Below are 17546 nucleotides of genomic sequence, written 5' to 3' on the forward strand. Positions count from 1 at the left end.
TTTTGCAGACTCTGGCAGCAGCCCCTGCGTGTGCCGGGGGTGAGATGGGGAGGGTCACTCATTTCTCAGCAGGCCACACCACTTTCTTCTCTAGCAAAGCTGCACAATGTGTTTAGCAGCATCTGCAAGGAGAGCTAAATGACCTCCATCTAGAACAAATGTAACCTGGGCCCTCGCTCTTCCACAGATGCTCATGAGTGAAAGGAAGCTGGAGTTTTTTACAAAAGAAGCTTTGCTATGAGAAATAAAAACAACAAACTGTTTTTTACAATTTTTATTTGGTGTTAACTCCACAAGAAAACAAAAAAAATCAGTTACTCTGGTGAACGTGAAATCAGAACAATACAACCACGAGGAAAGCAATCTCAGCCCAGGAATGGAAACTGCTGCTTCAGTGCTAATGGAAATGCAATGCGCTTCATACCACAGTGCGTTTCAGCGTTTGCCAACTTTTAAAATGCTTTTCTTTGTGATCATCCATTCACAAAACTAAAAAACCACACTTTCATCTCTGTTGCTGAAAGCCTCTGAGCTTCAGCTACTTAACTATGAAAACAAATAAATACATAATTTGTGAATCCCTTTGCTCACTTCGAATCCGTCCCGTTCACCTGTGGAAGGTGCAGCATCTCCTCACGCGCGTCTGAGGAAGTGTGCACCTTGGCCACCTGGAGCCCTTTCCTAATAAACAGCAGCTGTCCAAAATCAACTGTGCTCAAGGTTGTGTCTGAAATCGATTTATTTGGTCTTTGCTACATAAGCAACGATTTCTAGAATAATCGTCACTATAGTGATATGAGGAATTTACAACTTTCAATCCTTTTTTATCTTTGCTGTTAAATTATATTTCAGTGCAGATGCTTATCAATTTTTAGGAAGCTCCAGAAGAATGAAAAATACATAAAAACATATCTGAAGTTTGTAAATAAATAACAGCAACATAAAACCTTACACACGCACACACACACACACACACACACACACACACCTTAAAGTGTCAAAAGATGTGTTGTATAAAAATAAACCCTAACATGTGGGAAGATCAACCCGGCGGGCACGCCAGGTCCCTCTCGGTGAGGACACACAGAACCTCAATGACTCCACAGTCTTTGATGGTACTTTCTGTGTTATCAATTAAGAAGAAGGCAACAAAACCCAAATGTTCAAAGCAAATCATAGATTTCACAGCCAGTTCAGCTCCCAGCTAATAAATTATATGTGTGTTTACTGCCTGCCAAAATTAGTGGTGAAGCTGTCTAGACCATATCAGACTTTTCTGCCATTCCTGATGTTCCGGACATGCTACATTGATTTCACAGATTAGGTGTTTTTTTTTTTTTTTTTTTTTAAACAATGAGTTGGTTAAAAAAGAAAACAATGTAAAATGTTTAGGTTTTGCACATCCTGCTCCTCCTGGCTTCAGCCTGTGGCACAATGCCATGAGAGCTGGAGGAGCGGATCGCCATGCACAGACACGACTCACAAGATGCGCCGGCTCCCCGGGCTCACCAAGGAGAACTGGGAGCCAGTCCCACAGAGTGACAGTCAGCACAGCCACCACACAGGGACGTGGAAAACTCATGACTCTACCCGCCCCAACCCACCACACACAGAACTTGCCCAGAACATTCTCTCAAACACAAAATGAGATCGAAGCTATACTACATCACAGCCAAGGAGCGGCTAGCTGCAGCAGCCAAAGATTTCTCTGGGTGATGAGGTGGCCTTTACTGCATGTTAAATGTTCACAATTTCAAGTTTTGGGGGCTTCAATTCAACACAGGTCACCAGAAAATAACAATCTGCAACTAAGGTCCTTACCACATATGTGACACTCACCACACAGAACCCTGCATGGGGTTTTGGTGTAAATGTAACTGCAGTATGAGAACAGGTAAGGGGTGGGGTATGCACCCTTATCCTACTGTGTCTTGCATACGACCCCACACCCCAAATCCTTGGCTTCTTCAGTTAGCAAGAAAAGTCACAAACCATAGTATCTTCCATGATACTTTAGGGTAAAAGAAATCCTAAGATAGAAAACACAGTATTTTGTGAGTCTCGAAAAGCACACCCTTGTGGTTCCTACTTCAAATATACATGAGGTTTTGCTGAATGGAGACCACCGCTGAGTCACCCACGCTTCCCTCTCGCCTTCAGAAAGGCATCGAGCCACCGCAGGGTAAGAACGGATTTCCCAGTTCTTGGAGAACAAAGCCTAAATGCTCCAAAGCTAAAGTCTCTGAAGAGCAGAAGTGGTTGTTGACACTGCAGTGCTAATAAGGTCATAGTGATGTAACCGCAGTTAGAAGGAAAATTAACTGCAGCTAAGATGCAAAAAGCAGTGATACTTCTAAGACAAGCACATGCACACCCATTCTTGATTTGACAACACAATCTAGTCTATTTCAAATAGCCAAGAATTTAACAGCTGGGAAAAAAAAAATCTTTTAACAGGATAGCTGTCCTCAACTCTAAAATAAGCAAGAAGAGAAAGATAATTATTACCGATCTGAATCAGTTAATTGAAGAGGAAATCTAAGTTGGTGTTTTAGATTAACAGGTCTCACTGAAGAGTAATTTTCCATCACATATCATTTTTAAACAATAATTTGTACTATTTTGCAGGTTTAGAGATGAGTTCGAGAAAAGAGCTCCTCTTCGCTAGGGCCCACCCACTCGCCTCCGCCTTCCGAGCCTGTCTCTTCCGAGGTGGAGCTGGCGCTGGAGCACATCTTTCCGTGGAAGCCATCTGACTTAGCTCCAGAATTTCTCTCTCCTGTACATCTTGCTTCATAAACAGAAGACACCTAAGATTAAAACAATTTTCAACAGATCAAAAGACCTTTTTTTTTTTCAAAAGGGTGAGATACTGTATTTATATACAGAGAGGCAATCACAAATCATCGATGTTTTCCTGTGGAGTTAGAAAAATGCAGAGTTTCACTGTTTCAGAGCAAAACCGCCTCTCTCCTCTGATCCATGAAGGATCCAAAATCCTAACTGCACTTGTTCAGTCACTTGGACAAAATGTTAGCCATGTCAGGGGAGGATAAAGAACGCTTTCATTTTCAGAAGTCTTTGAGTACCTGCTCCGTACCAGGAGCTTTACTGGGCACAAGGACTCCAGCAGTACAAGGGACATGCCAGGCCCGCCGGGGAGATGAACAAGCAAACCAACACGCGCCAGCTGCAGTGACACAGTTCAGATGGTGAGGGCGGCACCGCAGACGGGTGTGGTTGGGAAGGGATTCTGCAGTGACATGGTACAGATGGCGAGGGGGGCACTGCGGACGGGTGTGGTTGGGAAGGGAGTTCTTTTGAGAAGAGGCCTGCTCAGCTGAGAAGCCAGCCATGCAGAGGTGCCAACACTCTGTTGTGTGGGACTGTCCCCCTACACCAGACGGTCAGCATCTCTGGACCCCAGGACACTAGACGCAGTGGTAGCCCCTCCCCAGTCACAGTCATTACCAAAGCTCCCCTCACCGTGCCATAGTAACTAGCAGCACTGCCACCTCATCTCCACATGGCAGTACTGTCCCTGGTTGAGAACCCCTGAGGCAGAAGCACAGAAAAGCCACACAGACTAAGGGGAGAGCTGAGGCAGATGAGGTCAAAGGCAGATGGGGGCAAAACATACAGGGCTGTAGAGGCGTGGCGGGGAGTTTGGATCTGTCTCAAATGCAACAGCAAAGCGACATCATGGTTATTAGCGGTATGGGTCCTAGAGGCAGACTGCTGAGGTTCAGAGTTCCGGTCCACATTGAATCTGTGGCTCTCTGACCTTGGATACACGGCGCTTGATGTTTTTGTGCTTCGGTTTCCTATTTTGCAGCACAGGCATGACAACAGTACCCACCTCACAGGGTTGTTGTGAGGACTAAACAAGCTACTGCTCGTGAGGTCAATCTGTCTACTGTGCAGAGAGAAGGCTGGAAAGCGTGACGGAAGCAGGAAGGACAATGAAAATACCATGGCAGCTGTTCAGGAGCAGGGACAGTGGCTTGAACAAAGTGGTAATGATGGAGAGGAGGAGAACTGGGAGGATGTGAAGTGGCTGAGAGGTGGAACAGTCAGGACTGGCAGGCGGACTGTGTGTGGAAGATGAGAGAGAGGATCTGGGGAACACGTCTTGGTTTGGGGTTTGAGGCTGGGAGGATGATGTGAACTAGTCACTGAGGAGAGAGCTGGTGGGGGCCTCAAACGTCTGCCTTAATGTGTGGAGCCGGACAGGTCAGTGGGCAGCAGGACGTGGACAGTGATGTTATAGGTGCTTGGGCAGTCAGTTCTTACAGGACCTGAATGGACACTGACTGGTGGTGAATACTGAGTGTCCACTGGATCACGTGCCCTGTGATTAAAGTTAATGGGAAACTACAACAGCCCCATCCAGACAGGATACAAACGGCCCAGACTCTTCAGGAATGAAGGTTTAGGTCACTCCACCAGGAAAAAACCACGACCTGCTGAGGTGCTTGCTGAAGGTAAAGGGAATACAGAACGGGTAGTAGAAGAAGGTAGGCATCAACACCAGCTCCGACCATGTGACCAGCTGCAGAAACCAGGACTGTAATTGTCTTCAGTATTTCCTCCTCCTTCTGTTAAAAACATGTTTGTGCATGTATACACTTGTACTAAGAAAATCTCATTTTGCTTTGTCCTTTATAATGGGACACGATTTATATATGTATGCGTATGTATGTGTGTGTGTGCATGTGTGTATGTATGTATGCGTATGTATGTGTGTGCATGTGTGTATGTATGCGTATGTATGTGTGTGTGCATGTGTGCATGTATGCGTATGTATGTGTGTGCCTGTGTGTATGTATGCGTATGTGTGTGCATGTGTGTGTATGTATGCGTGTGTGTGTGTGCATGTGTATGTATGCGTGTGTGTGTGCATGTGTGTATGTATGCGTGTGTATGTGTGTATGTGTATGTATGCGTGTGTATGTGTGTGCATGTGTGTGTGTATGCGTGTGTATGTGCATGTGTGTATGTGTGTGTGTGCATGTGTATGTATGCGTGTGTGTGTGCATGTGTGTGTATGTATGCGTGTGTGTGTGTGCATGTGTGTATGTATGTATGCGTGTGTATGTGTGTGCATGTGTATGCGTGTGTGTGCATGTGTGTATGTATGCGTGTGTGTGCATGTGTGTATGTATGCGTATGTGCATGTGTGTATGTATGTATGCGTGTGTATGTGTGTGTGCATGTATGCGTATGTATGTGTGCATGTGTGCATGTATGTATGCGCATGTGTATGTGCATGTGTGTATGTATGTATGCGTATGTATGCGTGTGCATGTGTGTATGTATGCGTATGTATGCGTATGTGTGCGTGTGCATGTATGTATGCGTATGTGTGTGCATGTGTATGTATGTATGCGTATGTGTGTGCATGTATGCGTATGTATGTGTGTGCATGTGTATGTATGCGTATGTATGTGTGCATGTATGTATGCGTATGTGTGTGCATGTATGTATGCGTATCTGTGTGTGCATGTGTATGTATGTATGCGTATGTATGTGTGTGCATGTATGTATGCGTATGTGTGCATGTATGTATGCGTATGTGTGTGCATGTGTATGCGTATGTATGTGTGCATGTGTGTATGTATGCGTATGTATGTGTGCATGTATGTATGTGTATGTGTGTGCATGTATGTATGCGTGTGTGTGCATGTGTGTATGTATGTATGCGTGTGTATGTGTGTGTGTGCAAGTATGTATGCGTGTGTGTGTGTGCATGTGTGTATGTATGTATGCGTGCGTATGTGTGTGTGTGCATGTATGTATGCGTATGTGTGTGCATGTGTATGTATGTATGCGTATGTGTGTGCATGTATGCGTATGTATGTGTGTGCATGTGTATGTATGCGTATGTATGTGTGCATGTATGTATGCGTATGTGTGTGCATGTATGTATGCGTATCTGTGTGTGCATGTGTATGTATGTATGCGTATGTATGTGTGTGCATGTATGTATGCGTATGTGTGCATGTATGTATGCGTATGTGTGTGCATGTGTATGCGTATGTATGTGTGCATGTGTGTATGTATGCGTATGTATGTGTGCATGTATGTATGTGTATGTGTGTGCATGTATGTATGCGTGTGTGTGCATGTGTGTATGTATGTATGCGTGTGTATGTGTGTGTGTGCAAGTATGTATGCGTATGTGTGTGTGCATGTGTGTATGTATGTATGCATATGTGTGTGCATGTGTATGTATATGTGTGCATGTGTGTATGTATGCGTATGTGTGTGCATGTATGTATGCGTATGTATGTGTGTGTGCATGTGTATGTATGTATGCGTATGTGTGTGCATGTATGCGTATGTATGTGTGTGCATGTGTATGTATGTATGCGTATGTATGTGTGCATGTATGTATGCGTATGTGTGCATGTATGTATGCGTATGTGTGTGTGCTTGTGTATGTATGTATGCGTATGTATGTGCATGTATGTATGCGTATGTGTGCATGCATGTATGCGTATGTGTGCATGTGTATGCGTATGTATGTGTGCGTGTATGTATGCGTATGTATGTGTGTGCATGTATGTGCATGTGTGTGCATGTGTGTATGTATGCGTGTATGTGTGTGCATGTATGTATGTATGCGTGTGTATGTGTGTGCATGTATGTATGCGTATGTGTGTGTGCATGTGTATGTATGTGTGCATGTGTGTATGTATGCGTATGTGTGTGTGCATGTATGTATGCGTATGTGTGCATGTGTGTATGTATGTATGCGTATGTGTGTGCATGTGTATGTATGCGTATGTATGTGTGCATGTATGTATGTATGCGTATGTATGTGTGCATGTGTGTATGTATGTATGCGTATGTGTGTATGTGTATGTATGTATGCGTATGTATGTGTGTGCATGTGTGTATGTATGTATGCGTATGTATGTGTGTGCATGTGTGTATGTATGCGTATGTGTGTGCATGTGTGTATGTATGTATGCGTATGTATGTGTGTGCATGTATGTATGCGTATGTGTGTGCATGTGTGTGTGCATGTATGTGTGCATGTATGTATGCATGTGTGCATGTATGTATGCGTATGTATGTGTGTGCATGTATGTATGCATATGTGTGTGCATGTGTGTATGTGCGTATGTATGTGTGCATGTATGTATGCGTATGTGTGTGCATGTGTGTATGTATGTATGCGTATGTGTGCATGTATGTATGCGTATGTGTGTGCATGTGTGTATGTATGCGTATGTGTGTGCATGTGTGTATGTATGTATGCGTATGTATATGTGTGTGCATGTGTATGTATGCGTATGGGTGTGCATGTGTGTATGTATGCGTATGGGTGTGCATGTGTGTATGTATGCGTGTGCATGTGTGTGTGCATGTATGTATGCGTATGTATGTGTGTGTGCATGTATGTATGCGTATGTATGTGTGTGCATGTGTGTATGTATGCGTATGTATGTGTGTGTGTGCATGTGTGTATGTATGTATGAATGATGGAGTTTTGCTCTATCACCCAGGCTGGAGTGCAGTGGCATGATCTCAGCTCACTGCAATCTCCACCTCCCGGGTTCAAGCAATTCTCCTGCCTCAGCCTCCCAAGTAGCTGGGATTACAGGTGTGCACCACCATGCCCAGCTAATTTTTGTATTTTTAGTAGAGATGGGGTTTTGCCATGTTGGCCAGGCTGGTCTTGAACTCCTGACCTCAGGTGATCCGCCCACCTTAACCTCCCGAAGTGTTGGGATTACAAGGGTCAGCCACTGTGCCCGGCTGACATAAGATTTATTGACTTCATATCAGCATTTAAGTATTGTTAACTCTATGTAATAGTATTTGGGTTTGGGATTGGTGCTTTTCTGGTTGTATGAAGGATAGCTGTATTATGTTAGGTATAATTATGACCATATTATTGTCTTTATTTGAAGATTATGTATAATTTCAGGAGATGGGTTCAAATTGACAAGGGGTGGACGTGTGACGGTGAATACTGAGTCTCAACTTGATTGAATTGAAGGATGCAAAGTATTGATCCTGGGTGTGTCTGTGAGGGTGTTGCCAAAGGAGATTCACATTTGAGTCAGTGGGCTGGGAAAGGCAGACCCACCCTCAATCTGGGTGGGCACCATCTAATCAGCTGCCAGCACAGCTAGAATATAAAGCAGGCAGAAAAACGTGAAAAGACTAGACTGGCCTAGCCTCCCAGCCTACATCTTTCTCCTGTGCTGGATGCTTCCTGCCCTCGAACATTGGACTCCAAGTTCTTCAGCTCTGGGACTAGGACTGGCTCTCTTTGCTCCTCAGCTTGCAGATGACCTATTGTGGGACCTTGTGATTGTGCGAGTTAATACTGAATAAACTCCCCTTTATATATATACCTATTCCATTAGTTCTGTCCCTCTGGAGAACCCTAATACACTGACAATTCATACTAAAGAAAAATAATTTTCCTTAGGTTCATTTGCCTGCCTGCCTGCTTAACTGGGGAAGGTCTAAGACTACACTAAACCAGGCACAGGCCCTGCACCCGCCTTCACGGTGCCCAGGGGCTTGTGGAAGAGGGAGACATGCAGAAATTGAACGCAGGAAAATGCTCTGGCTGCAACAAGAAGAGCTGTGCACAGAGTGCAGCAAGGACACGGAAGGGGCAGGATGGTTCTGCAGAAGCCAGGACAGCGGCAAGAAGCACACTGGCAAGGCTGCCTCGGGCTGCACGCTTTTCAAAGACGACAAGGCTGGGTCTCCCACTTACTAGGTAAACAAAAAAAAAAAAAAGAAAAAAGAAAGATGAAAAGAGTGCCCACCCAAGAAGCAACAGGGCCAGCTCTGCATTTGTAATACGATGCCCTCTGGCAGTAGTGTGGAGCCAAGAGTGGGGAGAGAGCTGGGGATTCTTCAGGAAGCGCTGGCAGTCAACAGTCAAGGGGGTTGGCGGGGATAATGCAGACTCAAAGGCCAGAGAAGAGGAAGTCCGCACCCGCAGACCTGGCTGGTTCCTGGGAGGTGGGGTCCACTCACATGACTCCCAGGTGTTTGACTAGAGGGACAAGTGGAGGTGGTGGCTGTTTGTAAGTTAATGAGGAGGAGGAGGACAGTCCACTTACCCTATTAAAATCTAACAGGCGCTCTTCATTACTGGGTGTCTCTTTAGCATCTGGACATTCTTCTAAACCACTCTCTCCCTTGGCATTTGTGTAACATTCTTAATCATTTTGAATGGAGAAGGGAAAAGAGGGAAAGGGGGAAATTCCATTAAGACACAGTTATGAAACATACACTCTTGTTTCATTTTTCACTACAAAGTTAGATCAGTTAGGTCTCCCAACCCTTCGGAGATTTTAAGTCATCACTGAAAGCACAGCCAGGCAGGTGTGTAAGAGAAAAAAACGCTACACTGACAAAATTCTTGGTTTAGTGAGTTAAAAAAAAAAAAAAAAAAAAAAATAGGCCAGCATAACCATATACTCCTGTTATTCTACCAGGAGACATTCATTGGACAAGCTTCTATTCACACCTGTAAAGTGATCGGCCCTGGGAACACAGGACAGAGAGACCCACAGGGCCCACGCTCTCCACAACAAATGGAAGGAGGAGACAGATGGTGCATCACAGCACATTCAGAGAACAGAAGAACGAAGGCAGCTCAGACAGGAGGGAACGCGACGGAGAAACAACACAGGGTCACGTCCTTGTGGGTTCTTCCTCAGCTCAACAACATACTGAACCATGTATCTCATCTATGACTACGGAAAAGAAATGGTGCCAGTGATTCCGTCAGGCAAATGGCCCACAAAACGGGAAAGAAATTGGGATGAGAAGAAATCGAATAAATCCAATGAGCCCAGTGGTTCTCAATCCTGGCTGCATATTCTCATCATCTGGGGGCTTTAGAGAGGCTTAGATTCCTGCCAGAGATTCCAAATGAACTGTCCCGGGCAGGGGCTGGGCACTTTCTGAAAGGCAGAACTGCTCCCAAGCAATTCTAATGCACTGAGAACTGCTGGTCTTCATCCAGAACAGCCTCTTACTCCCTTACCTCCATGAGAAACACAGCTGGGGCAGAGGCACAGAGCAGAGGAAAAGGAGGAACTTGGCCAGGGTTTTGGACTCTGGCTTTGACATTCATGGTGCAAAAGTCCTTTAACACCCTTGAGCATCTACATCCTCAAAAGCAGATCACACCCCCCATCCCCTGCCACAGAGTTACTACAAGGCAGTTCGATGAGATGGCATGCCTACCCCTTGCACAACACCCCAAAGGACAAGGCTGGAGCAAGTGACTGCTGCGCCCTTCTACTTGGCACAGGGTAGCGAGGCTCTGCCAAGGGTAAGACCACCTGGACCCTGCTGGGCTGCTGCCTGCAGCTGCACTGGCCACATGGAAGACTCTCCACAAGCTTCTGTTCACTCTGATGGCTCCAAGAATTCCAAGTTACTAGTTGAAGTTCATGAGAATACCCCAGGCTCTGGGATTAGACAGACTTCGGTCAATTCCAGGTCACGCTATTTACTTGTGATGTAACTTTGTGCAAATTATTTAACCTCTTTGAGCCCTAGTATCCTCACCTCTAAGATGAGAACATCACCATTTTCCCTCCTACATGTCTGTGCAAATTCAAAGAGGTGAAGCCTCCAGCACAGTACCTGGCACACATTGCACCTATGACCACTGCTGATCAAAGCCACAGGCTTGGAGGCATGGCCACCCTAGGGCAGCTGGGGAGGGTGCCCTGTGTCCTCTGCTGAGGCTGGCTTCATCTCTCCTAAGGAGGCATCTTTTCTTTGGCTGACCTCTCACTCCATGGCCCACTCCATTTGGCCACCACTTATACTGGCTGAGGGGCATGGAGTGGGGAGGACATGGTTTCCTTGATGAGGATATGCTCAGAGGCAGGCAGGCCCATTTCCACACGCCACTCCTTCATTTTCTCTTCCTGCTTTAGGAATTCTGTACATACAAGAGGGTTTTACTGTGCCACAGGGTACTTGGAAAAGGTGATGCTGAACTGCTGTTGATAGTTTTCATGATGCTCAAGTTGGCCGCCACCCTGTTTCAGGCTATGATGACATGCCAGGCACTGTTCTAGGCACTTTACAACGAAGGCATTCCTCTAGCCTCCTTTTATACATACAGACTACAGAGGCACAGAAAGGTTCAGTCAGCACCCAAAGCCTAACAGCTGGGGAAAGAGACTCTGGATTCCAATACAGTTCTCAATCCTGAGCCCTTCACCGACTGTCTATACTGCTTCCCTGCAGGACTCTCTGTCTTTAATGCTAAAATCATCCAGACACTTACATTACTTGAGTCTTGAAAGCATTGAAAATCCAGGGGCGTGAGCTGTGGAGACTTGCTGTTTGGGACAGCACTGCTGGTGCACACAGTCTGTAAGGCCCTCTGTGGTCTGGCTCCCAGCTGCCTGGCTGGCCTCATCCCCACCACACTCCCATGCCATCCCCTCTTTGCCAGTCATGTTGGGGCATACCCAATGCATTCCTGCCCCTGCACAAGCCACTGCTGCCTGGCACCTCTCCCTGCAGGCAGCCCCAGCTGTCACATGGTCTGTGACCTATTTCCTTAAGTCCCTGTTGAGAAGGTACCTGAGCAGGAGGAGGACAGGGACACGATCTGTCTGCCTATGCATCCCCAGAGTCTAGAGCAGTGCCTAACCCAAGTGCCGAATGGATGCACACACGAATACACAGCAAGGCCAGCAGGTGGCAGACTGCAAAAAGCTTGGGCTTTCTTATATGGGTACCTCAACAAGCTGCCTCTTTTCTGGGCCTCTTGTCCGCCTTACTGTAAAGGGGACAATGCTACTCTTCCTTTCCAGAGATGCTGTGAGCTCCCAGGTCAGCCCCTGGCTCAGAGCAGCACCTGCTTGTGGCGAACCATATGCAACGTTAGAAGCATCAGGAGTCCCCCCACTTCTGCTGAGTGGGTAAGTGACTACCTGTTTTCTTGGCTATCCTTCTGAGACTACATACCCCAACCCACATAAGCTAAAGAAGGATACTTCATGATGCTACAGGGCGAATATGCAGGGACTTAACTCACACTGCGAGCTAAAGGTCATTCAAAAGAAATAATTACCAGCATTTATGCACGAAAAGTCTCTCTATATACCACTTCACTGTAAAAACAAAAGTATTACGTACAAACACCAGTATCTACTAAGAGACGTACAGATAACCAGGAACCTAGCGCTAAGAGTTGGAACTGGATTCTTTACTAACTAATGACAGAAAGCTGGACTAAGGGTGCCAAGGTTGCCCTTTATAAAGAAACATGAACTCTGTGTTTGAAAATCACCCTATGCCACTGCAAGGAATTGGTTCTTCGCCACAAAGGGGCGTCCTCCTCTCCCTGCTAGCTCTTCCTCAGAGGCCCTCTGTGGCCCAGCTCTGGCCACCCACATCCCACCTGCATTCCATTAACTGTGTCTATGTCTTACACTTGCCCAGTTTACCAGACTGGGCACACATGAAGGGAAGGTCTGTGCTCCTACTGCCCTGGCATCTACCTTGGTACCAAGCGCAGGGAGCTGCTGTACAGGGCAAAACTTCTGGACCACAAGAATCACAACCTAGATTCTAGCCCATGCTTAATAGTTCACTGTGATTTCGGGCAAATTACAGTACTAAACTTGAGACTCAGCTTCCTCATCTGAAAACCAGCGGGGGGCATCTCCTAAGGTTCTTGTGGGAATTACATAAAAGAAAAGCTTGAGAGCACCTTGCACGTAATCAAGGCTGTCCAGATATGAGCCAATGGTAGGGCGGCAGCAGCAATGGGCCTTTAATAAATGCTGTTCAATCAACAAAGATGTTAACAGTGAAGACTCAGCTCTACACTTTCCTTATGACCCAGCTGAACCTCTGGGAAGGAGGAAGGCAGGGTCTTGGAAAGCTGTCTGTGGCTACAGACCAGAGAAGAGCACACGCTCCACTCCTAAAGAGTCAACCTGGCCGATCTGGCCTTCCATCCCATCAGCTACAGCTCATGCTGCCGAGGAATGCCAGGAAGGCTTTCTGAGGACAGCACAGGCGTGTGTAGGGCGTCGTAGCTAGGGAGAGAAGTCACTTGGCTCCACACTAACTACAAATTACTTGAGGGCATGGGACAAACATGAACCCATAAATTCAAATGCAAGAGATTTGCATAACCCCTTCAGGGCTCTGACAGGAGGCTGTTGTTGAATAATGTGGTAGCCAACAGAAGCCCAGGAGACCACAATCTGGACAAGCTGAACTTCCTGAGCTAATCAATTCTGGCTGCATCCTTAGTTCCTACTTCTCCCAAAATTTCAAGTCAGGGTTTCTTAATAACTTCTGGGAGTCTACCTGGAAGGCCTCACAGACTGCTCATTCAAAAATACCCTAAACTAAAATCTTCCTCGCCTTATCAGCGCCCACTCCTGTCTCCCTCTTTACCTACACTCCCATAACTACTCCTCACAGAAAGTCATCAACAAGCTCCTCCTCTACAAAACCTCTCGGTCCTGTTTCCTTTTCTCTGTCCCCGCGATTATTACCTCAGTCCAGCCCTTAGCTTATGGCTCCCAAACTACTGCAAGAGCCTAAAACCCTGGCCAATACCCTTCAGTTTTTCAATTCCATTTCCACCCTGTTACTAGAATTGTTCTCAACAACATTGGACCTTGACAACCTCCAATTTAAATTCTGTGAACGGCGTTCCCTTCCTGCATGTTAGACGCTACCTAACCTAGCCAAGCCCTCAAACCTTCTGACAGCCTCCTGCCGTGTCTCTCCGGACCTAACTTAGCCAAGCCCTCAAACCTTCTGACAGGCTCCTGCCGTGTCTGTCTCTCCCGCCTCAGCTAAGCCATGGGGCCCTGTGCTTTCCCCTGGCTGTGACCCTCCTGCCTCTGTGCAGGCAACTCTCTTCACAGGGACTGTCCGCTATTTCCTCCTCTGTGACTCAATGGTGGCTTATACACATCTCATCCATGGTCAGTAATGCTTGGATGTATTTCCATGCCTTTCCTCTCCATCAGGTTGTGGCTGTTTCAGAGCAGGACCCAGTTCTCATTCGTCTGTGTCCCAGTGCATGACACAGTGCCACCCACACAGAAACCTCTTGGTAAATGTTTCTTGGACTGATGTTCATAGAAAGAGAAATTATTGCTCTTAATAAATTACAAATTGGAATGAATAAATGAACTGAAGAGGTCTCCTTACCTTCACACTCTGATGCAGGAAAAGAGGAGAGTACAAGGCTTTTCCCACCAGGTCTGTTTTTCTTGACTTCTATTCATTCCTTGTATATCAGTGTTCAATACAGGGAACTGTTTAGATTAAACCAAATATAGAAAAAGCATATAAACTCTCAAGTTAGAGGAAGAATATTCAAGCATTATTTATAGATTATAAACCCAGAACTTTTACATTGGTGAGGTTTTTTGATTTTTCTTTCTTTCTTTTTGAGCTAGGGTCTGGGTCTGTCACCCAGGCTGGAGTGTAGTGGCACGATCTTGGCTCACTGCAACCTCCACCTCCAGGGTTCAAGTGATCCTCCCACCTCAGCCTTGCAAGTAGCTGGGACTACAGGCGGGCATCACCATGCCTGGCTCATTTTTTGTGCTTTTTGTAGAAACAGGGTTTCACCATGTTGGTCAGGCTGGTCTCGAACTCCTGAGCTCAAGCAATCTGCCCAGCCTGGCCTCCCAAAGTGCTGGGATTACAGGCATGAGCCACCATGCCCAGTCAACTGGTTAAGTTTTTATACAATCCTGAAAAAGGTGCATTTTAAAAGCCAGCGTGTTCAGAGTGTATAAAGTATTGCTTAAGAAGTACTTAGATGGGAAGCGACTTGAAAATCTTAACCAAAAAAACTCTTACAAGCCAAAAATATAACGTAATAAAAACGCTCCCAGGTAAGGCAAACTTCTAGGTTCCACAAGTGCACAGAGATAACGGGGAAGCCCTGAGCCTTTACTGGCAGGAGGTGCTCTGAAGAGAACGGGGGAACCCTCTTCTCCCTCATATACTCAGGCAGAAGTAAGTAAAAGAAGAAATGGAATAAAAGAAAATTCTTTTTTTTTTTTTCTTTTTTGAGACAGAGTCTCACTGTCACCCAGGCTGGAGTGCAGTGGTGCGATCTCAGCTCACTGCAAATTTTGCCTCCTGTGTTCAAATGATTCTCGTGCCTTAGCCTCCCGAGTAGCTGGGACTACAGGCATGTACCACCACCCTGGCTAATTTTTGTATTTTTAGTAGAGACAAGGTTTTGCCATGTTGGCCAGGCTGGTCTCGAACTTGTGACCTCAGGTGATCTGCCTGCCTTGGCCTCCCAAAGTGCTGGGATTACAGGCGTGAGTCACCAACCCTGGCCCAATGGAAATTCTTAGAGGCAGAGTTATTGACCTAAATGTCTTAAAATTATCTTGCTTAGGTGTGAACCAGAAGGAAACTAAGGTTAAAACCAAATTACAAATTCAAATTCCGTGATTCAAATTTAAATAGGAGACAGCCAACCAATGAGATGAGAATGACTCCTGAGAGCAGGAGAGACTCACATCCTTCACATCTGGAAGTTGCCCAGGCCCAGGAGAGGGACCCAGCCTGAACCCAGGATCCGTCCTTTCCCAGTGGGATTCTCAAGTCCTGGCTGGGCCCCACCTGCCTGGCCAGTGAGAACTGGATAGTGTGGCCAATGGCAGACAGACAACAGCTATCATTGGTGACCAAGGAGAGTCCTTGTAGTGTGGTCAATAGAAGCCTTGTGGCAGCCTCAGTCACCATGTACACCTGGCATGCTGGCAGTCAGGGCAACCCCCTTCTGTGTGCCTTCCTCGCTGCGCCTGAGAGGGTGAGCCTGCCACCAGCTCGCTCGCCCAGGGTGAGGCTTGGCCACTGTATCTTTCTACCACCTACATCCCCTAATGCTGCGTTCCCAGCAGACATCTGCTCAGTGGAGAGGTCTGTGAACACCGCACCCATCTTCACTGCTTTAAAAGACACTTCATTACGTGTTCAAGTTTAAAATCTAAAGTGTTTTAGAAACAAATTGATCATCAATTTCCTAATAGGATTTTGTTACACTTTTAACTTATTTATGGGTCTAAAACTGTTCAATTCAGTAATGAGTGTCTGTCATGTAACTAAAAGGGGAACACTTCCACCTTTTGTTTTCACTTAACTTTTCGGAAACACTCCTTAAGTCAGAAACTGAAGGAGAATTGTACTATCTACCCAGAGAAGTCAAGTTAACCTTTGCTATTTTCTCCTACAGCTTATGCTAACAATAAAAATTGGGATAAACAGATGCTAGGGCCAGGGGAATGGAGAGGGCTGGGCTTCCTGCAAACAAGGCGGCACCACGCAAGGCCTGCAGTTCTTCCAAGGTGGCTAACAGCGCCTGGCACGCAATTCCCTACACTCTAAGACCTCTTAGAAAGGCCGAGCCTGTCCTGTGAGATTCCTTAGTGCTGCTAAGGGGGAGCAAGGAAGGTGCCCCAGTCAGAACTCTCTCCATCAGCTCCCTCAGGTGCTACTGAAGATAAATGGATTTAGAGGTTAACAGTCTCTTATTTGAGAAAGAAAAGGGTCTTTGCAGGAATGATCAGTTTAAATATACTGCTTATCTTTTCATCCTTTCTTGAGGATTAACATCAAGAAAGGAAGTGAGTTCACGGTGGGGGATGGGACAGGTCAGGGAAAGCAGGCTGGAGGGGCCAGGCACCTGGGGAGCAGGGGCAGCATGAACCAAGAGGAGTTTAGATCCCAGCAGAACCCGACTGTAAGCTTCCTGAGGGGCGGGACCATGTCTTCTTCATCTTTGCATCTCCAAGTACAGGGCCCCCCGCACAAAGTAGATACTCAGTGTCTGCTGACGTAAAGAAAAGTCTCCCCAGGCCAACAGTCTCTGACTATCTCATACATCATTTCTTCTCTCTCTCTTGCTGAAACCACTGTGAAGAGCACACCAGTTTCTACCATAAATTTGGGGGTCTTTTTTCTGCATCCTCCATTTGAATGTCAATTCCTACGGCAGGGACTTATTTGTCCCGTTTTATACTTCAGTAAACACATTCAAGGAATATGTATCTTGTCATGACATCTCTCCTCTCAGTCATTTGTAACTTCTAGGCTGGATCATGCTATGTTCATCTAATACACCATCTAATGTATTAATTCAACTTCTGGTGTAGCTGGGAATGAAAAGAATGAAGAGACAATGGAGGAAGCTGAAAGCAGATCAGAACGTCGTCGCTGTCATGGACAGGCAGGCACAGCAGCGGCCTCAGTGCTGCCCTCCCTCTCCTGCCAGGCATCCTCTCGGCTCACTCTCTTACCTCTAAGTATTTCCTTAAATTGCACGTTGGCGAGGAAGCCTGTTCTCATACTGCCCATAACACAGCCAACTCCTGCAATCACCCCCAACCCCAATGCCCCTCGCCCAGCTCTCCTCCTTTCCAGCAGCATTTATACTGTAATACACTATGTAACTTAACATGTTTATTGTCAGCTCCCCAAGCTGGGATGTGGCCGCCAGCACCGAGAGCTTTGCTACTTATTCCCAGCGCCAA

At 46.3% G+C, this 17546-nt stretch overlaps 1 protein-coding gene across 1 annotated transcript in view; it reads right to left on the reverse strand.

The window, feature by feature from the left end:
• Window positions 1-259: 259 nt before the first annotated feature.
• KIAA0232 (KIAA0232 ortholog) overlaps window positions 260-17546 on the reverse strand; it is a 64971-nt gene continuing 47684 nt past the window's right edge. Inside the window, 4 exon segments of the mRNA XM_017853402.1 lie at window positions 260-2810; window positions 9099-9196; window positions 14197-14234; window positions 14236-14303. Coding sequence (XP_017708891.1) covers window positions 2631-2810; window positions 9099-9196; window positions 14197-14234; window positions 14236-14303 — 384 coding nt within the window. The 3' untranslated portion in view covers window positions 260-2630.

Source organism: Rhinopithecus bieti, unplaced genomic scaffold (assembly GCF_001698545.2).
Source record: "Rhinopithecus bieti isolate Rb0 unplaced genomic scaffold, ASM169854v2 scaffold_35903, whole genome shotgun sequence".
NCBI classification, from domain to species: domain Eukaryota; kingdom Metazoa; phylum Chordata; class Mammalia; order Primates; family Cercopithecidae; genus Rhinopithecus; species Rhinopithecus bieti.